Source organism: Numida meleagris, chromosome 11, assembly GCF_002078875.1.
Source record: "Numida meleagris isolate 19003 breed g44 Domestic line chromosome 11, NumMel1.0, whole genome shotgun sequence".
NCBI lineage: Eukaryota > Metazoa > Chordata > Aves > Galliformes > Numididae > Numida > Numida meleagris.
Genome location: NC_034419.1, coordinates 12,926,270 through 12,948,792, shown reverse-complemented (window position 1 = coordinate 12,948,792; position 22,523 = coordinate 12,926,270). Strand labels below are relative to the sequence as shown.

The 22,523-nt window shown below is 41.3% G+C and overlaps 1 protein-coding gene across 2 annotated transcripts in view; it reads right to left on the bottom strand.

Moving 5' to 3' along the window:
• Window positions 1–22,523, bottom strand: part of PTPRG (protein tyrosine phosphatase, receptor type G) — a 379,675-nt gene that overhangs the window by 120,298 nt on the left and 236,854 nt on the right. For both annotated transcript variants that reach the window (XM_021409043.1, XM_021409044.1), the window contains exon 5: window positions 8,342–8,437. In XM_021409043.1, coding sequence (XP_021264718.1) covers window positions 8,342–8,437 — 96 coding nt within the window. The remainder of the gene's footprint in view (window positions 1–8,341; window positions 8,438–22,523) is intronic.

The following is a 22,523-nucleotide window of genomic DNA, read 5'->3' as shown; positions in this document are numbered from 1 at the left end:
TGTACAGATCGTATCCCCTAAGACTAAGCCTAACAAAAAGAGTGTCATTGAAAGTATTGCATTTTGGCGTCACATCACATGAAGTGGGGCTTCCTGCTCTTCTGCCTCAGTGGAAAATGCCACGAGTGAGTTCATACAGCTGGAGAGAAGAAGGGAAAGGAAGGCGAGTGCTCGGGCTCCGCAGAAGATGAGCTCACATAAGGTAGATTATCCTTCTACACCACACAGTCAGCCTGTGGATAGAAAAGTTTCAACACAGCAGGTTGCAGCCATCATGATCTAGAGACTGCAAATGCCTCTTGGCAGAACACAGGCAAGCAGAAGCAGAACGATGTGTTTGCTTCCAAGAACGATCTGTTTCAGCCTCCCTGTCAGTCTGTCTGCCTCCGGATCCAGCCCCCCTTTCGCTCACGCATTTGTACTTGTTCCTCCAAGCATGCCTGCTCCGATGTTCAGGCTGCTGTGTGAACACCTCTGCTCTTAGCAGCCTTGTGCTTGGCCACATGGGCTCCTCATGAGTAAGGCACGGCAAACGCACAGCCACGTGAACGAGCAAGCATGGTGATAAGCAAAACAAGAGGAGCTGTGCTCGTGTTTGTATGGGATTTGAGCTGGGGATTACCAGGAGCCTGGGCTCGGCAGAGACCCCAGCAGCAAAAGTACTTTTCAGTGCTGATGTCAGTCAGCAGAAAGTTTCACAGAATCATGGAATTGTTTGAGTTGGAAGGGACCCTTAAAGGCCATCTGATCCAACCCCTGCAACACACAGGGACACCTACAGCTCCATCAGGCGCTCAGAGCCCAACCAGCCTGACCTTGGGTGACTCCAGGGACGGGGCACACACTGCATCTCTGGGCAGCCTGTGTCAGTGCCTCACTGCTCTTATTTGCAGTATTGCAGCAGCCTGCTCCACAGGTAACAGCCTGTGGAGTCCCTACAACTCCAGACTTGGACAGGAGTTGTTTGCTTAGTACTCTCAAGAGTAAGGCCACACATTTATGTCCTAAAATAAAGGATGAAGAGCCTTTACACAGAATCCTTTTTTACAGTTAAAAATAACACAACTGTACAAAGGTATGAAGCATAGCAAGGATAAAGCCTCGTTAGGCACTTGAAAGTCAGTGAGCACCAAAACTGAAACTGGCTATGTATTTACTTTTTCAGTCACAGAGCTATTCCCCATCTGTTCTCCCCTTGCTTCCTTCCTTTACATAAAATATTCAAAAATATTCAAATTTCTCAAACTTTCAAGAGAAGTTGAAATGAAATAAAAATCTGAACATGCAGATTTTGGATTTAGTTTAAGAACTTTTTTGTTTTCTTTAATTGAAAGGTAGAACACATTCTTTTAGAAACAAACATTTTCCTTGAATTTTTGCCTTCTACCCAAACCCAGTTTCCAATCAATGGGGTTTCACTGCAGGTTCTAAGATCAGCACGGGCACTGACTGTGAGGCACCCAAACTTACATGTTTTGACTACAGAGACCACTTTGGAAGCTGTTCAGTGTCATTCACACTCTGAACTCAACCCAAACCTAGCAGGCTTTAAGAAATTCTCATAATTTCATATTTAAATCCTCTACAATGCAAAGTAACTGTCATGTTTTGATAGGTTTATCTCCATCTATTTACTGGAAAGTTAGATGAGTATTTCTCTACTCCAGAAATGCTTCCTATTGCTATGCATCAATTCTATTGCACAAGGTGTTTCTCAGAAAAATGTGTTCTCACTGCTCTACAGACTCTGCCTGTGCAAATTTGCTCAACCCTTATACCTTGGGGTATATACTTTCCACCTCTATATATTATTCTTCAACTATATAAAGGCCCTAGTACTGCTTTGATTAGTAATGACTAGTAGCTTTAAACAGCTCCAACAATTTACAAATACTCAGAAACTGTACTACAACTGTACTCAGAAAATGTACTTCAGCGGGTAAGAGCACACTTCAGATTGTTTTGCTCATCTTCTGTCCCATAGAGGGTTACTAATATGTACGCATGCACTTTGACAAATACAAACTATGCTTTCAAAAGGCATTGAATAAGTAGCTTTAGCCTACATGCATTTTCATTTTATGAAGATAATTTAAGAAAACCACCCTGTACTAATTACTAAATAATACTGCCAACCAATAATAATAGTTTTATTATTCATAAGCTACTATTAATAAAATACCAGGAGTTCTACTGTAACCATTAAAAGAATTAATACTGTAATTTAATTTTAAGGTCTTTACATGTATGTGAAGTCTATTAAAATAAATGAAAAGTCTTTCAATAACTCTGGGTGATGCCCTGCATGTTAACGATGCTACATGTTATTTGAGCTACCGCAAATCACCTTTAAGATATTGCCTAAACACTGAAGCACTGATTATGATTCATGTAGGTGGACGTAATAATGTCTCAGGGAAAGGGCACACTTCCTCTTCATTCTCATCTTCAAAATTAAGTAAGTTTTGCTCAGACTTTCAAGAAGCGTTGCAAAAAGGAAGATGTAAAATTTGGTCACTGCCAAGGGACAGTGAGATCCTGGTGTCCTACCAGATAAGGCTATCCAAATAGCAGCAGTATGTAAAGCATTTAGTCACTGAATGCACCAGAGGCAGTTATGGGCAGGGAAGACAGGGGAAAAAAAGAGTTTCTAGGGAAGTTAGAAGTTGAATTCTATTATTTGAGAAACACACAAAAAAGGGCATATTTGTGTCAAATATTCAATGACTCTGATGGTGTTCCACTGATTTATGCTGCATTTAGCTCATTTAGGCCCTGTGAAAAGCGAGTTAATGATTGCTTTTATGAAGCACACCAAGAATTACTATCAAAAATCTTACAAAAGCAAAGCCACAATTACTATTTCTATTTGTTTCACCGAAGAGCAAATCTCTGCATACATAAGCTAGTAGCAAGTATAAAGACATTTACACACAAATAACACCCATCTATAAAAGCTAAGTGCTACACATATTCTTCAACAACCTTAATATTAGAAAAGAGAAACAAAATTGTTTCCCAGAAAAAGACCTGTAAACTTTTGATGTTTATGCCACGTACTTCTGAAAACACCATTAGTTCCATATTTGCTCCCAAGCAGCTAATTACCTTTAAAAATCTAGCCCTATACTGCTAAAGCTCATGAGTAATCGAGGTATCAACATCACTCATCATTAGGAAGATAATTTTAGTGATGAAAGCATTGCTAAAAGTTACTTTAAAATTCATTTTTACTTTGATTTCTTTAGAGATGATTTGTTTGAGTACCTGAGATACAGTAACTAATCACTGATGATTTTCTTTGCAAATCATAAAATAGATTTATAGGCCCTCCCTGCAGGAACAAGAATTCCATCACCTCCTCCTGAATTTCTGAGCTATCGAATATTTGATGAGCGCTTAGGGAATCAGTATTGTGTCTTTTCACAGCAGTAATCAAAGAATGAAGTATTCTCTGCTGTAATGAATCTACCGCAGGCCCAAAAGATAAATATTTCACATGCAAAAGCAATATGTTTGTTTTGAACACATTTAAGTTTGGCTTTAATAAAGCAAGTAGTGAAGTGTGCAATGAATTATATTGCTAGATGGTTAAAACCGGGCTGTGCAATATGTCTGAATGCATTTAATCCAAGTAACTATTCATTTTAAATGTGACTTATAAATATATATTGCACAAATGTATATGAATGGATGATTCAGGAAACAGAGAGAGATCTGGGCTTTCCCTTTCACTCCTGGCTTGCTTCAAAACCAGCTCGGCCTGACAATTAACCGAGGCCTGGAGCCAGAGTATCATTAAGTATGAGCTGAACCTCATCGGGCTGAAATTAAGCACACACATGTACTATTCAAGTTAGGTGCTGTTAAATCAAGACTTAAGCGTCCTGCCAGGCTGGGACCTAAACCTGTCCTGGCAGATGGGTGGGCCTCGCCAATGAGTCCTGTCACTGCAGTGTTGCTGCCTCTGCAAATCCACAAGCCTTCAGTAAAGACAAAGAGGATGCTGCTGGCAGCAAATAATGGACAAGAAGCTACGAGCCTTCCACCAGCGCTGGTTGCACCTTGAGACGCACCAAGTGACCCCAACACGGACAGGTCCTGTTCTGACAAGCATGTCAGGAGGCAAAGAGAAGTCATGGGCATAACCTTATTTCTCTCCAAAACATTTTGATTTTTGCTTAAAAAACACAAACAAGTTTTCTTCAACAACAACAAAAAAAACAACACAAGAGCTTTTTGGCTTATATTGCTGCTTTGTACTGTGATTTCCTCTTTTTCAGCTACAGTGAGTGTTTTCCACGATTCTCACTTTAAGAATAAAGCCATTTCTTCCACAGATTCCCCTGCCCTTAGTGAAGAACGTTTATGGGTTTGAATGACCATTATACCTCCTGGCATCAGCAGAATGGAGCTCCTTTTTCCCATTTCAGCTTGTTACAGCTGAATAGCTTTTAAAATAATTTGACCAAAAGGAGATGAGAGGTGCCTAAGTCACTTTGCTACTCTGTCACATTCCTGTGGACTTGTGGCCTCCCTGAGAATCAAAGGTTCCTGAGAGGAAGAGCATAGCATGGTCAAAGTTTTCTCTGCTTGTTGTTTGTGTTTTACACAGTGAGGCACTTCATAGTGCTCCAAATACAGAGCAACAGAACAGAAGTCTGCAAGAATTTTCAGTGGAGTAAAATCATCTGCTGTTTCGTAATTTGCTACATGTACAATGTTCTCCAACACACTCCTTAAAGCAATGCTATAGTCAGAAAAGGGGCCATGCATCTTTGGAGCCTTTTCCTCAACACGTGTTCACTCTCGACTTGCATCCCAATGCAAAAATCAGCTTTCAGAGCCCAGTTAGAGATTTCAGACCAGCAAAATATTTGCAAACTGAGAATACCTGCTGCAGAACCCCTACAGCTATTTCATGTGACACCCTCTGAGTGTCTACCCACAACGAACTCCAGAGATGTGCACTTACAGCAGTTTATAAATGCAAGCATTGTTTCCTGATTTTAGCTAGTAATGTTCTTCATTTGTCAGGTCAACTGACCTGCAGCATGGGAACAAAAGGAGAATTTATCAACAGAACTTACAATGAAAGCAAAGAGAAAAGCACAGATGTGATTAGCAGCAATTACGGTATAGTTCCAAGTGCTTCAATTATCCAAGTTCAGAACCAATGTACTTTACCTGAAAATTGCCCTTGAAACAGTGAATTCAAAATGGAAAATTCTTATATAGTCTAAGTTAAATTATTTAAAAACTAGGAAAGAGGGTTCTTAATTATTTAATGTTTCACCAATAATTATACAGTTCAGTATAATGTTCACTCGAGAAACTGATTTTCAAGGGAACATTTGTGAACGTCAGTCAAACAAAACACACCTGCCAGACCCTGAATTTGGAGCAGTACACATTCATTCCAACACAGTATTAGCACATCAGTAAAAATCCAAGTCTTGACTCAACGGCAAACCTAGCCAATAGATTCTACATTAAAATATTTACACAGAAAAGCACGTGCAATTCAGTGTTCTAATATATTTGTAACAAAACAAAACAAAACCAAAACAGTGTGCCTTGCATTAATACATTTTTTTAATGCTGTGTTCTAAATAACTGAGTTAGAGATGGGGCTATAGGTTTGGAAAACAGCAGACTGTGAAAATAGTACTCGGAAAGTTAAAACTGTTTATCAGAATATGGACATGGACATCTTAGGGACAATTGCTTCAACAGCTACTGAGAGTCAGTTTTAAAAGACAGTATTAAAATTAGTTGCCTGAAATACCTGCTTATCCTGCGCCCTGGGGAGCAAGGCTAAAGGAACACCAGGTATCTCTGAACAAAACCTCCTGTAAGTTTTTCCAAGCTGTGGGTCACCAGCTTCATCACACAACACACAGCTCCTCAGTCTAACACTGTATGGATCTGCTAAGGATTATCACCATCAATTAATAACCCTAAGCACAAAGTCTTTGCCTCCATGGGACAAGCTCTGGCCTCATGATGGCCAGAACAGCAGTTCCCACACCTCTCATGGGCCAGAATATGCACATGCCCGTTGAGAATGGGGGCTCTGGGCTCTACAAATCTTCACTGGCAGCCTTCTGTCTCAGAGCAGAGTGACTCAGAAGGAACATCTGATATACACAGGTTTAATGGCACATTGCTGATTTATCACTTCAACCCAGAGGCAAGGAATTAAAAAAAAAAAAAAGAAGAAAACCATCTCCTTTCAGCCACAAACTGGCTTGTCGCTGAGTCACTTTGCCAAGGAATTACCTTACTCCCATCACTCTGGAAGAGAACAGACTCTTCATCAGTAATGGCTTCAGATTTCATGGTTCCTGGAGCAGAGGAGCCCAGCTGTGCCACCATCGGGACTTTACAGCCCAATGTCCTGTGGCCTGCAGGGCTAGAAATGATGAAAAGTATAGATTTCTGCTTCTCTCAGGGGATCAACACACTCAGTTGTGGCTTTAAGGAGTCTGAGCTCTCTTAGGGTATTTTTAGTGAGTTTAATGGCTCCCTCAAAACCGTGCAAAGTGGGACGCTTGGTAACACAGCACCTGGCTTTGCAGGTGGCGAATACAAAACAATCCCACTACGATTTTAAGATCCTCTAAAAGCAGCTTCTTTGGCAGAAATGCCACATGCAGACTAGGAAATGTTACGACATGGGGCAGCATTTCATGTAGCCTATGTGAAGCATATTTGGGCACTAAATTGCAATTACATTCGGGCAATTAAATTCCAGACTCACTATGCTGCAATGTGTATTGCACACCATGACACAGCACATGCTCCTTCTAACACCATACACACACAATGTGCAGCTCTTCATCATGACATCAATCACACAACAGTGACTTTGGTTGTTCTATTTCTAAACTCTTGTCATGTCAGGCCAAATTCAATTTGCCCAACCCTTCCCCCAGCACACTACGATTAACAAGTCTGAGGAAACATCCTGCTATGCCACTGTAAATTACTGCAGCTCCACCAACTTCACTCTAACATGAAACGCCACAGAAGCGCTCAGAAATCAGCAGTGATGAATTTAACGTGCCACCTACTTCCACTAGCCTGATGTCAGCAGAGTTGCAGCAATTTATGCAGCACAAGGATTCGCCCTTTTATCCTTATCAAAGCTTTTGATCAAAGGCAGTGACATAAAAAAAGACAACCTTATTTAATTTAAGCAGTATAGTCACGCCTGTCACTCTAACATCATAGAGAAGGGAGGTATTTACATATGGGTACTTGCATGTTCTTTTTAATCCGACTTCACAGGCGTAACAGTAAGATCATTTTCTTCCACAGTAAAAACTAGTGTGAAACCTCACAAAGGATCAATGTTTTCCCTTGCTCTTCCCTCCCTCATATTCTCTCCTTTGATAAAGCAACACCTTGAATTACTTCAAAATCTTCATTGGCTACTTCTTAGTTTGGGAAGCTTGTCATAGAATCATTAAGGTTGGAAAGACCACCAAATCATCTAGTCCAACCATCAACCCATGTCTGTGACTGCTCTCAACTATGTCACGCAGTGCGACATCTACCCTTTCTTGAGCACGTCCACCACCGCCCTAGGCAGCCTGCTCCAAAACCTCACCAATCTTTCTGAGAAGAAATTTCTCCCAAGCTTGGTGGCACGGAGTTGCTCCAGCTCGCTCCATTCAACTCGCTCTCAAGTCAGTATAAAGATGAACTCTATTCCCGATCAAATCTGACCCAACCCCATGCTGCTGAACACCGCTCCCAGGTGACCTGACCTGCCCTCCATCGTGAGCAGCAGGCTCTACCCCAAACCAACAAATGAGCTCACTGAGCATTCACATTCTTGAGGATGCATTTTAAAAAAGGGAATGCATAAATCCATTCATTTGGAAACCAGGTCTGCTCAAGAACTTGTTACTATGACAATTTAGAAGAAGCTGCAGCAGATAAGATTGATGAAACGTATTGATTAATTTTCTTCCAAGCTATGTTTGAATTTTAAGTTTTCTCTAAGCAGAATCGGTTCACGGCAGTTTGTTAGTATTCTGGGGACCTGAGCAATGTGCTTCAGCAGTGAAGGAAGTTCCATGATAAATGTGTTCTCCAATCTGCATCTGTAAAGTGGCCATAAAATCAGAACAATTGATGCAAAATTCTTCATTACATTTCTAAATATGCTTATTTACATTTTAAATCACAGGTAGACAATATGAAATATTTTTCACTTAGACAGGTAGGAACAAGAAAACAGATGCATCCATTAAACCTGAAACAATTCAATGAATTAAACAGTACTCGGTGAAAGCTTTGGTTTATGGATATAGCCCTTGTTTAAACTTACTTGAAAAAACACGGCCATGGCTCCAACTACCCTGTTTTCTAGAACTGCTGTTCCAAAACTGTCAAAGTCATCGGGATTGTAGAAGTAAATCTGCATCTGTAAAAATTAAAAACAACAACAAAATTACGTCAGTGCTGATTCCTCCAGCTTTCAAGTGAGGTAGTGCATATACGCCGTACGTAAACCCAGTGTTATGAAATGGAGATACAGGAATTCTGCTGAACAATATTGTTTAACTAGCATCTTGATTAATAGCACGGCTGCCCTACTGGGACAGTAACCAGGGAACAGAGTCAACGCAATGCATTTTAATAACAAACCAAAGGATAAACAGTATGGCCAGTCAGTTTAGATGGCAAACTTTGCGCTTTTTTTGCCAGGATCTCTTCATTTCTTTTTTCAGTGCAGGCTCATCTCCTGTTCTGTTAAATGTGCTAGACATATTTATCTCAAAAACCATAGAGAATTTTTGAAAACGATTTCAGTGTTTAGAGATATTCCTTTACTCCTAAAAGCAATTTGTAAGATAAAAGTGTGCCTCTGTAGCAATGCATTTTCATGAGCCTCTGATATTCAGGACTATCAGTTTGGGTCAGAATTCTTCCTGACTTCATTTTATGGCTCCTACTTCCAAAGCTTTAGTACACAGCAACAAGTATAAGTGAGACAAAAATGGATATTCTGCTGTCACTTTGGACAAATAATAAATTGCACCATTCTGGGCAATTTCCACATCGTTACCGGGTGATGAGGAACAGCCCCACAGTGCAGCCAAATGCAGCCACAGGTCTGCTTGGACTGCCCACATCTCCCAGCACTTTGCTTGGCATCGCTCCCTCCTGCAAGTCTGTCTGCAGGCAATCCACTGATGGCACCAGCTGGGGCTCTTCTAAGATGGCAGTGCATGCAAAGTCCTACCTTCTTCACAAATGCAAGCACTTTTCCCACATTCTGAGATCTTGTGTATGGCCAGATAAGACGATATCCTTTCATCTCTCAAATGCGGGCCTACTCATTTTTACTGATTCACAGGCTTCTGGCCCTATATACTGGCTGTAATGTATAATACTGGCAAAGTACCTATATATCTAATAAAACATCATCATACAGAGAGAAGGCCAAGATGAAGATGGGTCTCCTCAGAGGTGGAGGTACTTTTTCAGCAGGAGGATAAAATAAGACCACACTCCAAACGGCTCACAAAAAAAAAATATATGAAAAAAATGGTCTGGCACTCAGTCTAGCTTCATAAAATTGGAAAGCAATTTTCTCCCCCTACTTTGGCCTTCCTATTCCCAGCGTACTTGCAGCGCACACCAGGATGCTGGCAATATCTCACAAAGTTGGTGCTGCCTCCAGGTTCTAACTTGTGCTTCGAACAAATGCAGGCTGAGGTGCCGCCGTTCACTGATGTGGAAATTACAAACAGTTTGTTTCACGTGGGATTGCTTAAACTTCAATTTAGACAGCGCAGACAAAAGCTCACGAAACACTTGCAAATTACATTTTACTCCCCTTTAAAATAAAGTCTAAAATTAGGTACACCTTATATAAAATACCTCAGTATATAGCCCTCATAGGAGTTTGTGAAGAAAAGTATCACTGAGTGAGTTCAGCATATGCCAAAGTCATTTTGGATCAATTTTGCTCATGGCATTTTAAGGAAATTAATTTTTACAATACACTTTTGGATAGCAGTGCAAAGGGCTTTGGTAAAAAAGCGCTTAATTCAGATCCCTCGTCTCAGCAGTGCAATTTCAGAGACTCATCAAGAACCATACTCTGCCTTGATTACCAAACACACTGAAACGTTTTCCCGCTGCTCCCTGGTGTTTTTCCAGGGAGCGTGGTTCCTCTCCCTGCATCCATCAAGTCAAGGGGAACTGTCTTGTATGAAAAATTATCGTCATCTGTCATACAGTAGCTTCCTTACACGTTCATACAGCTAGAAGGAACATTCTAGAAGTGGAATCTCCCAGGAATTGCTATTATATAATTTACACACGCATATACTGCAAAAACAACGTTAAGAAGATGATAAAGTTACATCCTCAAAGCTGCACGACTCAAGCTGCTCAAGAAACCACACCTGGACACCTCAGCATTAGTATTATGACAATTTCCTAATTATGTTGTTCCATATTGTTCTCTTCCATAATACGGTCTCATCTGTTTTCCCACAATTCACAACAAAACGTAAATGTATCTAACACTTCTGTTCTCTTCTACATAATATGTATAATCTTGCACGCATTTATAGGTAGACACTTTGTTTAGTATTTTCCATGGATGGCATAATGTTCTTTAAGTACAAATCAGGAATAAGACAGTTAGCCATAAAATTAATTTCACTGCATACTTAAGTGGCCTAAACATGCCGGAAAATTTTCATTATAACTCCTTATTATATAATTAGTATATACAATGTACGGTGCACTTTGCATACAAATGAATTCTACTGTCTCTGCCTGGTACATTCAAAGCAGTAGTACAGAATACAATAAAGGAGCATTCAAGCTAATGAAAATTTGGATCTTATTATGATATGCTATTTGTGAAATGCATAATGGAGAATCATCCAAGCTTGCACATCCAACCTGAATCCTTTTGCTGCCTGACTTCAGCACTCTAAGCCATTGTCTCATACATTTCTGTGTATGATTTCACAGCTTCTAATTTCCAAAACACATTTTTCAACAGCTCTGAATCCCTTAGCCATGGGAAGCCTGCAATGCCTTTCTAGTTTCGATAGCATGACACTAACTGCAATCAGAATGCTCTGCTCCTCACTTCTCCGCTGTCAGTGCTCCAAATCGCCTTCCAGTGGCACAGGTCCCAGGGGGCACAAGAGCCCTGTTCTTGATGGCACAATATATTAGATTTATCAATCTTTCACATCTAGCCCTGCTACAGCTAACAAGGCCAGGAAAGGTTTACATGGGCTTTCTTAATCGCAGCAATGCAGCAAGCATGTACCTTGTGAAGATCTATTACAAAAAAAAGGAAGAGCCCAAGCAACCTGAAAATTTCAGTGTTGTGATAAGGCTAAACTGAAAGAGACCTGCACGAGGCACATAAAGGCGCTTTTCTTGCAGGATGACTCTCTCCATCCTGAAATTCCACCGATGACGACCACCGCAGCTACAGAGCTTCACCAAGACAAGGGGAGGGCAAAGCTTGCTTCTAATGGAAAAACTTTATGCTTTGACACTCCTAGCACTCTAAAGGAGTGGAATTGTTTTCACTCAAACTTGAGAGAGATTTGCTGTACAGCAGAGATTAAGCCTGAAAAAATTTCACTGAAGGGGAAAATCTTCAGAATGTCACAAGTGCCTTAAAACAGAGGATTAGAAAGAAAGCCCTCGCTCTGCCATAACCCAGGAGATAATTGCAGTCACCCTACAAAACCACGTCTTGTTTTCTGCTCTTTTCTATCCAGAAGGATGCCCAGCTGTTAGTTTCCAAGCACTGCAGGCATTTTTCCAGGTGACAACTCTTCCACAAACAAATACACCAGACGCATCCAACACCTGAATCATTTCCCAGCCTGGAGCACACTGCTTCCACGCTCTTACTACCCACCTGCAGCACTGTGCCACGGGGCAGGCAATGCTCTCCTCCTGGGGTCAGCCTACTCTTGCACAAACACCTTTCTTCAACCATGTTCTTCCAACTTGCATAGAAATCTGGCATTCCCCAATAAGAGCCGGGCTCCGTTCTGTGGTTTTTGGATTTTGACTCAGACCTGGTTTACTACCACTCTGGTCTTACAAGGACTGGCTGTCCAAAATACATCTGAGCATTCTGAAAAGCAATGCCCACCAGAGATCAGTTCTGATTTTAAGTGCAACTGCCTCTGAATAACTCAGTGCTCCCTACGAACCATCACCACTAGCTTGCAAAAACGGAGCATACGTCACATGAATGACTTCTGCCCACCTCCTACCCACAAATAAACTGTTCGGGGCTCTGCTCGGATGCTCCTTCCCTGCTTGGCAGGATGGGCATCCAGACAGAAATCACTATGCCTCTTATTGCCCCATTACAAAGACAGAAGTTTATATCCCGATACAGACCATCATGGCTAAATTCATTCAGCAGTTATGAGAGAAAAGCCACAATGAGCATTTGATAGATCCCAGAAGATGTGCACGAGTTCAAAGCAATTCTAAGAGACTGGAAAGCAAGCAAGTAAATTTTCCATAGACAGATGCCAAGTATTTTAAAAATAAATAATTGAGACTTTTAAATTGGGCTGCTATCACCCTGTGCAACCTCCCACGGCAGATTTCTCTTTAGATTAAAAAATGAACAAAGGCTCATTGTGCTGTCACAGATGTGGAGTACAGAATATTCAATAGGATCAGGAATTCTGGTGGAAGGAAAAAGATCATCAGAATTAGCTTTCTGCTCATTTCCTTCCAGCAATCCAAGGGCTACCATGCAATTTAAAGGAAAAAAAAAAAGGTTTTATAGGCCAGCCAATTTCTTGATGAATCAGGCGGCAAGACGCAGAGGCGACAGCGATGTGGTTTATTATGTTTAGAGACAGAGTACTTTCACACAAGCAAAGCGCACAGGCGTAAGCAGGTACACTGCAAATCCTTGCAGAGTGGTGAAACAAGAAATTGGAAGTCTTTCCCCTAAACGAAGGGGTTCATCAGTGAATATACTAATTCTTAGTACCTCTACTCCTTATATTGTATGAATAAATTATTCTCGGCCGCTTACACAGCTGAATTTAAAACAACTCACATAAAAAACCCCACCAAAATCTGTGCTAACACAATGAATCACACATGAATTTTCTTAACTGAAAGCCCGTCTGTAACTTATGTCTGCTTTAGATATGTGCACAGCGAACTAGACGACGTGATCCATTTGACCGGAATAAAAACTTTCTACAGACATAACGCAATCTTCACGGCAGCACTGAACATTCCGAGGAACTGTCCTGCAGTCGGTTGTCTACCAGAGTGTGACCTGTACGCTGGACAATGAAGTCTGATGTTTGGCTTTTCATTATATTCCCTTAAAAAATAAAAAAAGGCAACAAGAAAACCGACTTATCATTTATAACATACTCTAAATCTGCTCAGAAAAGACAGAGGGGAGAAGGGAAAGCGAATCGTGATGTTTTCCATTTCTCCTACTAGAGCCTGATGTAATAAAATAGAGCACGCTGAATTCTTTCTAAAAGATAAAGTTGAACAGGAGCAGATAATGGCATGTTTTTCCTGCCTAGTCTATTATTCATCAGTGAATTTTTAACTACGGTTAGGCAGGTACAGAGATGTATTTTGAATGTCATAACTTAGAATTTTACAGAGTCAAAAAGGGTGCTGGGTAAATTGCAAAACAAAGAGTCAGACAAGGTCTTTGCCTTAAAATAATTACAACTTGATAATGAAGACAATGCCGGGCTGAGAAAAACGAAAGGAGGTGAAACAACAGGAAGAGCAAAGATCATATGAGTGAAATAACAATTCAGCTCAATTTCTATGTTCACATGCCTTAGAAGCATGATAAATTTCCATTTAGTCTTTTAACACTAAGCATTAATTATTGCTTTATTATTGTCTACAAACAACACAGCGGGTGCATCTATGCTATGAATAAAGGTGAGGCTGAGGAATTTCCTAGCCCTTGTCACCTGTCACCCCATGTCCTGCCCCCAGTACTGGGCAGGTCCCACAACAGCCCCATAGGAAGAGCAGAGCAGCGCTAGCAGGACTGCCATGTGCTTAAATGCACGGCTGGATGGGCGCCATGTGACTCAGTATCCGGCGTGCTAAGCCCTGAATGTTAAGAGAATTACCTTGGCAAGCCAGAAACTTCCCCGATGTCTCCTTCCAGAAATAAATACCCCTCAGGCCTGCTTCTGTCCCAAACAAGAAAATCCACTCTCATGTGTATACACTGAGTCATTACACAATGAAGGCACATTTGATGCTAACAAGATGTATGTTGCATTCATTTGTATTTCCATAATGGGAAAATAACGGTTTCAGTGTTTATGCTTTCCATAAGATGAAACTTTTTTGCAATTGCTTTGTACTCTGAGTAACAGCCATATGATTCACCATGAAATGAAGTCTGGAAAATCGTTTTGGATAAATGGAACTATAAATTCAATAGAATTTCCATGACAACATAGATTGCAACACTCTGCCACAAGTAAAATGTTATAAATCATTCAAAACCAACAAGAAATCAGCAGTAAGTCGTCTCTTTCACAACACACAGGACCCCTGAATTACAGAGCAGTGGTTATTACCTCACCATGCAGTGCCTCTCATTTCTGCTCCTCTGCCTTGAAACAAGCGTTGTTTCATATCTGGCCTCCTTCCAAACAGGAGAAATTATAACACTAACACTTTAATATTAAGATATAAACAAGAACTGAAGCATAATGAGCAGGAGGCTTTTTTGAACCTCTCTTCCTTTTTCTCATGTCCTAAAAATGTTTAAAAATCTTCATCCTGTGCATCTAAATACATCCCAGTTCCTTGCCAGACTCAGAAAATTTAGGGGATTCTTTTTCTGGATGAGGGTACGACAGTGTGCTCAGTTTGTAAAAAGGATGTCAATTACACATCCTAGGGATGGAAGGGAACCAAGGAAATTATGTAAACACACACACCAAAAAAAAAAGGATAAAAGATTATGCCACACACTGCTGCTCATTCTTACACCTCCTAGTGGGGCCTTGACATGTTGTATTTTGCTTAAGGTTCAAAGGTCTGGAACAGAGTGAATCCCAGATTACCTTCACTGTCATTTACCATCACTGTGGCTGCGAGAAAAACCTTCAAAAGGAAAGCTGCTTCCCTCCTGAAAAGTTTAAGCAGCACATAAAACCAAATGAGAGAGAAATAGCTCAACATGCTGATCTCTGGGCAGAAGTATGAATATTTCTAACCAGGTCTTTCTGTATCTTGGGAAGGAGCAGTAACCAACAAGTCCTTGCATCGTTCAGGCTCATTTTTCCACACTACCAGAGTCTCTGCTATCTTGGATAAATCACTGCCCATTTCTAGGCCTCTTTTCCTCTTGTAAATTGTGGTCATTGTCCTATCCCTCCTTGAACTGGTATTTTATCAACTAAAAGACGAAAGGCTGGAAATGAGAAGAAAGACAAGGAAGTGAAGAACACAAGACATCAACCACCATCCTGGACTGGCGTTGGAGAAATTAAACTGGGGCTGTTGTTTGTTTGTTTTCTTGACACTGCAGTACAGGAGGGTCATGCACCTCATGGAGACAGAACATTGCCTCTTGAAACCAACACTGACTCTAAACAGCTCATTCAATTCGGGTGTTAGGAACAACTTCTTCTCCAAAAGAGTGGTGAGACACTGGCACAGGCTGCCCAGGGAGTGGTGAAGTCACCGTCCCTGGAGGTGTTCAAGAACCATGGAGATGTGGCACTGAGGGACGTCGTCAATGAGCATGGTGGGGTGGGTTGGGGTTGGACTTGGTGATCTCAGAAGTCTTTTCCAACCTGAACGATTCTATGATTCTGCAATATCTGACGCTGACATTGCTGGTGCTGAGACCAGACATTTACTGCAGGGAGCTGCAGCTACGTACCCTGAGGGCCTCTTCCCAGGCTCCTGGAGACCAGCTGGGGTCTTGCACTGGTCCTTGAATTCAGTGCCACATTCTGACTCTGCTGGCGACCTTTGGATTTATTTATTATTTCCAAGTCTCACTCACAGTAGCTTCTGTCCAGCCCCAACAAGAATATGGCATATTTCATCTGAGACGGTGTGCATGTGTGTGCAGGAATGCACAATGCTGAGACTCTGGTTTCAGAGAGAAACAACTTTACTTTCTAAAGCTGTCCAAGTGGAAAAATTAGAAGCAGTACTTAGCTGCTGGCGGGAGCGAAAAACTGAAACAGGCAATTTAGGAAGTGGCTACACACCAAATGCCACAGCAACTAAAATCAAGCAGGATGGGCTGACTGAACTGAATAGCTCTGAACTCAGCCCAGCAGTGACTGGTACAGAGCTCTTCATCCATTTCCCATGGTCTTCCTATAAAGAGAACTACTGAAGAAAGAGTTTCAGGCTCCAAAATACCCAGATTGTCCATACTTCAGCTTTTCTTTAAGGAATCCATTTACTTTCTTAAACATAAATAAGCATTGCCTGAATGGACAGAACTGCTGGGATTTTTCTCACAGCACTCTGGTGCTCTTCGGGGAAAAGAAAGGAGCTGCACTTTAAAAATAAACCCCACAAAAGCACACTCTTCCTAGCATGTGTGATTAATACAATTTCATATACCATTCACTTTAAAGACGCAGCAGCACAAGTGTTCATCCCTCTGAGAGCTCACATCTTCGTGCAGATTATTCTTCTTGAACTATGGAATTCAGAACGTCCTATGTGGTTTATTTGGTCTTGGATTTTTGTTTTGTTTTCTTACTTATTTTTTATTTAAACAGGAGATGGAGAGCTCTTCCAAGAGGTTTGATGATCTTCAAAATGCCTCAGAACAAATTTTGAGATATTTATAGTTTTGTTGCATCTCTGGATTCCAAGCCATGCAGCAGATGGGGCACATTTTCAGAAGCATTTTGCTGGGCGAAAGGCCATTCCTATCTCGAAGGGGATGTGAAGTCCTCTGGGCTGTGCACTTGCAGAGTTATTTTTGTTTATGAGCTGCAGACTGTATGGGCAACCACCACAGCACTAGCCCACGACAAGCGCTTAACGTGCAGTGCTTCATAACAGAGGGTAAAAATAAAATGGGTTTTCCCGTATTTTGTGGAATATGCATCTATTTAAGGCAGCACCATAATCCACAAGACAGCTTTCCTCTGTCAAAGTAAGCAGCGTGCTCAGCACCAGAGGTCTCAGAGCAGTCTTGCAGATTCCTGGAGGAAGGTGGAGCAGCCCTGCTGCTGGGGCACCCCTAGCCAACACACTCACAATTTTAACATCACAGGGATTGCTGGCAATGCAACTTCTTAATTGGGGTGTTTTACTTCAGGTCTCTCAAATAGGCATAATATGCAAGGAGTGAGTACACTACAGCCTTCCCAAAAGTTGTATCTCACATTGAAATTTCATCCCCCATGAGCTGCCCATCTAACTGCTTAAATGTCTCTTGGAAAACTTTGCATGTAGTATTTCTGTATGCACAGTTGCAAGTTTCTTGGCATGCTGTGCAGCTTTTCTGACCCCTTTGTCTCACCTGAGTCAAAAGTGAAGCCTGCACCCATCTGAACTGCAGTGCCAAGAAACTAGGAAAACTTTCCGACTTAGTGACCCTGTGCACAGGCACACACACCATCCTATTGGCCCCAGCTCATTAAGGACATGATTCCGTGCTGAGGGCAGCAAGCCAAAAATAAGAGGACTTCAACAAAGCAAGAAGCAAAATATCCAAGCAAGCAGCAAAATTGACAAAAAGGCTAAAGCTCTAGAAATTGCATAACCTTTTTAACTTAAAGCCTTGTCCACTGCCACATCTGCAAACCCATTTGAGAACACATTCTTTGCTAAATGTCAAAGTTATTCTTCCATGCCCATGAAGCAGAAACACAAATCTAACTCTCATCCTCTCCCACGTTTGCACACCGGTACCTGCCTGCAGATGCCAGCTTGAGACTCCCCTGGCGCCTCTGAACCTGCTGCTCCCTTGGCATCGCCTTATGTAATATAAATAAAACAGCCTCTGTGCTTTAACTCTTCACATTTTTTAAGCCCCAATGACCTTGAAAGAAAAGCACTTCAAACTTCTTCAGATTCCTGATGAACACAGCAGCACTACCCAAGCGGTATTTGAGTCCAAATTTTACAGGCTTTTCTTTGGTACAGTTTTCACTGCATTCCTTGTGGGAGGTATGCACAGTTGTGCCCCTGCTCAGCCAGGCTCTGTGCCACCTTCGTCCCTTCCCTCTCCACTTCATTTTCATGACAAACAGTTCACAAGCTGAGTCACATTTCCATCCTGGTTCACACATCTCCAGAAAGCATGTCTTAAACTACAGCATCTCACATTGGAACAGTTCACCTGGATAACGGAAAGCAAGTTCTGGTTTTCAGCATTACAACTGTTGGCTTTTCTCCGTATTTGGAGTGTTTTTGGCTCTAGAAGTGCCCAACCAAATCCATTCTTGCTCACTGCTGTCTCCACCAGCTCAGATGAGTGCTTTGTGCCAGCAACCACGCACAGAATCTGGAAATGCAACATGGTGCACCTTTGCCCTAACACAAAACACAGCGAGTGTTCCCCTCACTGGTGGGGCCGAGGTGGGCAGGGAGGGCACTGCCTGTGCCAGAAACACATGCCCGTACAGGTGTATCCAGCACATGAACTTCTGGTGTTGCTCTGTCGCAGCGTGAAATGCCTCAATGTTACTTTTGAAACATGGGAGTTGCAGGCGTAAAGTCTATATCATAAATCTGATAATTAACCTGCATAACTAATTTCCCTTCTGGCAGTAGGCATAGGTTGGAATAAATACTCTATTCAATACCCAGTGTGAGAAGACTCCTATATTTCATGTTTACTTTAGGCAAGTATAAAAAGCGAGGGACAAAGGGCCTCAAAGAGTCAAATTCCTTGCAGTTTCAACAGAGTGCCCTGAATAATACATAAAGCAGCTATGCTCTTATCCCTAAAACCACAGGTGTGAACCAGATGTCATGCTTATCTTCTCTTGAGATTACAGCAAACAATTGCACGCCCTCAGAATATAAAGTAAGCTTTGGATCAAGAAAGCCTGAAATATATTAAAAGCGTGGCACTGAAGTTAAAAATTCAAATATTAACCTATAAATCACTTATTCATTTAAAAGTCTGTTTATAACGTTATGTACTATGAAAGTTATACTTCTTTCATTTAACCTTTTTGTAACGAAGTGTATTATGAATGACAAATCTGAGATAACACTACTTGCATAAATCTCAGTCTTGGTCAACAAGGTACTGCCAAACATTGTTCAAATATAACACCACGGCTCAAGAACCAGAATTAAATTTAAAGCTTTGATTTAAATTTAAACTTTCCTACTACTGCAATAAAAGTTAAGAAGGTGAGCATATACTGCACTCAAATATTGAAAAGAGATTAAATCCAGAAGGGTATCTCAAAAAAAACCATACAGTGAACTATGCAGCAACAAAACAAGGGGCAAACAGTGCTCTAACCACACACCCTCGATCATAACCAACCACTTAGCAGTGCACAGTCAGAGGGGATATTCCAAAAGGTTCAGTTTTAAGAAAACAACTATTTCCTCACCAACTAGTGAAAGTCACTGATATGCTATTGTTTGATCCTGGGAGCATTTCAAAAAAAGAACAATAGGATCTTCCTCACCAGATGCACAAAATAGGCACAGCACAGGGCATGTTCTGAAGGCCAGATCCTAAACTGCGCCCAGGCACCACCTCTGGACTCTGGTATCAAGGCCTCAAGAAGCAGAAGGTGAGGGTCTGCTGTCTCTGATAGGTGGTCCAAGTCCCACTGCAATTTTTGTTGGTTTTTCCTCTTCCACCCTAGCTAGCTTTCTTTAATCCAGCATGCCTGGTTTCCTTCCACAGCATCTCCTGTCACACACACTCCACATGCTGTCAGCATCTAATGTTAATGCTTCCCTAAGAGAAGTCTTCCAGGTCAATTTATGTCAGAAATATTTCAGGTTCATAATTAAAGCCTAGATAAGAAAATCCTGTGTTTACTCAGTAATCCCCATATTCACCTAATAAAAGTATACCTCTTGCTTTCACAGCTGTGGTGAATACGATCTGAATCCAATAGCTGTAATGTCACGTACTTGATCTTGAGGGAGTTGAACTACCCTGCTCTCATCACGGAATCCACCAGTGACCCAGAGCCTCATTTTGCCCTCCAGCAGCAGAGCCCGTGAGCCAAGGGGAAAAGGCATCCAGTATTTTGGCTCACTCAAGTTAATAAAATGGAGTTAAGCAGAGTCAAAGGCTAAGGTGTTAACATTACCCTATCTTTATGTAACACTGAACAGACAAACACAGAGTTGAGACTCAGACCCCACAGCAACACTAAGAATTCAAACGTCTTTATAACCCCTCATTAAAGATAAAGGATAAAACTAACAACAGTATGGAAAACAAAGAATTTCAAGCATAAACAATTATGTCTTTGACTTTCATCATATGCCCTTATCCCCATCTCTGTTAATGAGCAAGTTCTGATTATAAGGGCAATCTTTGGAAGACATTAAATGCAGTGACAACTATTCTTCAGAAAAACAGGCAAGATTATCAAAAAGTAGTCTTGGACTCCAGTCCTCATTTCTGCAGATAAAATGTAACAGCAGAAAAAAAATAAATGCGCAGTAAGATAACATGGCTTCTGAGACTGATACCTGCAACTTCATTACTGTGGAAAACAGGCAGAGAAGCGGCTGTTATCAGCCACTACAGCACCTGGCAAGCTTCTGCCAGGTGGCACTGGGCACAGCTTTTCCCTGCCTCGCTGGTCACCGGATCACAGCAGCGCTGTGCTGGGGAGTGTGTCGGGGCTCACATGCCAGACTGGTTTTAAACAGAAGGAAGGAAGAGATAAGAAAAGAAATAAGTGGAGGAAGAAAAGGACAGACAAAGAAGAGACAGCATCCATATCTCCCACCCTAAAGGGCTGTTGAAGATTTAGGTGATGTCTGAGCAGGCTGTAGTAGCTTCTCACGCTGCTACTCTGAGCAGATCAAACCACATTCAGGATTATGACTGTCTTACCAGTTTGGACAGTCAGCCATAGGTTATCAAAAGTAAAGATTTTTCCTGTTGCTCTTACTATTTCCACAATAATTTCTAATCTTCCTATTTGTCACTTTGCTACTGCTAAGCACTGAGCTTGTGTTCAGAGAACTAGTTCTAAGAGATCCAGGAACACTTCCCTGAGTGCCATTAATTAATCTAATCTTCATTACTAAACATTATATGCACAATGACATTATACACACACTCACAGTCTTCTTTTTAACCAAGCTAAACTAGAAAATGACTTGCATGATCCTGCTGTGTGCATCTGCATATAACATATCAGTCGCCTAAAATAACCATAGAACACATTGAGCAGTTTCATCAAAACTTGACTCTCTCTTGAGTTCTCAAAGATTCTACATCCATCCATCCATCCATCCATCCATCCATCCATCCATCCATCCATCCATCCATCCATCCATCCATCCATCTGCCCACTCATCCATCCAAGCTCTTTTGCAATTAAGTGGCCAAGTAGAAGAGAGATCCTATTAATTTCACTGCTGCGAATCAAATATTGAAGACTCTCCCTGTCCTCCTTCACAAAGCACTTCATCATCATGGCTAGCAGGGTCAGCAGCCATTCCAGCAGCTGTCCTCAGTTTTCTTGACGTGAAGGACATACCAGGTCATACAATCTACCTACCTTATTTTGCTCGCTGGGATTGATATCAGAAGGTAAAGATTCCCACGAGTCACTGAGAAAATATCCACATTTGGATCTACACGCACACAATATTAATGGAAACCCACCATTCTGTTAAATATTGTAATATGGAAACTTTAATCATAAACCCTCTTACTATTTAAATACTTCAGGCGCTGTAGACATTTATACAACTAGCAGTAGATGAATTTTCAAATAGATACTTCTGAGTAATTATCCTCTTGAGACAGCACCAATTGCTAAATAATGCCTCAGTTTAATAGCACATAGCTCTTAAGAAATGAACAATTCTGGGGACTATTAAATCTCTCAGAAACCTAACAAAGATGGTGATAAATACCTTATACTCCATTTTAGTCCTTGTGTGGCTGAGGAATAGGCCATTCTTTTTCTCACCTGTTAGCTGGACTTCAAAGACAACTCCTTGAAAAATAAAGTGGTAGCCCCTCCTACTTGTTCTAATAAGGCAGAATATGCAAATTTATTCTTCCAAACTTTAGCAGAGGTTCCTTATGAGCAAAAGTATTCAGACTCACAGTGAAAGGTGTGTTAGAAAAAGGTATGAGACAAAGAATAACTGGGTGGGACAAGTAACACTGAGCAGGAACTCCTGGAAATGCCATAGTCCTCACCGATTATCTGGCGAGGAATAATTGGTCTATCCCTCCAAAATGTCCCTCTGCCATTCCAAGGAAGAATTGATGAGGAGAAAAAAAAAAGAGTATGAAATTCCAACTCACACCAGTGAAT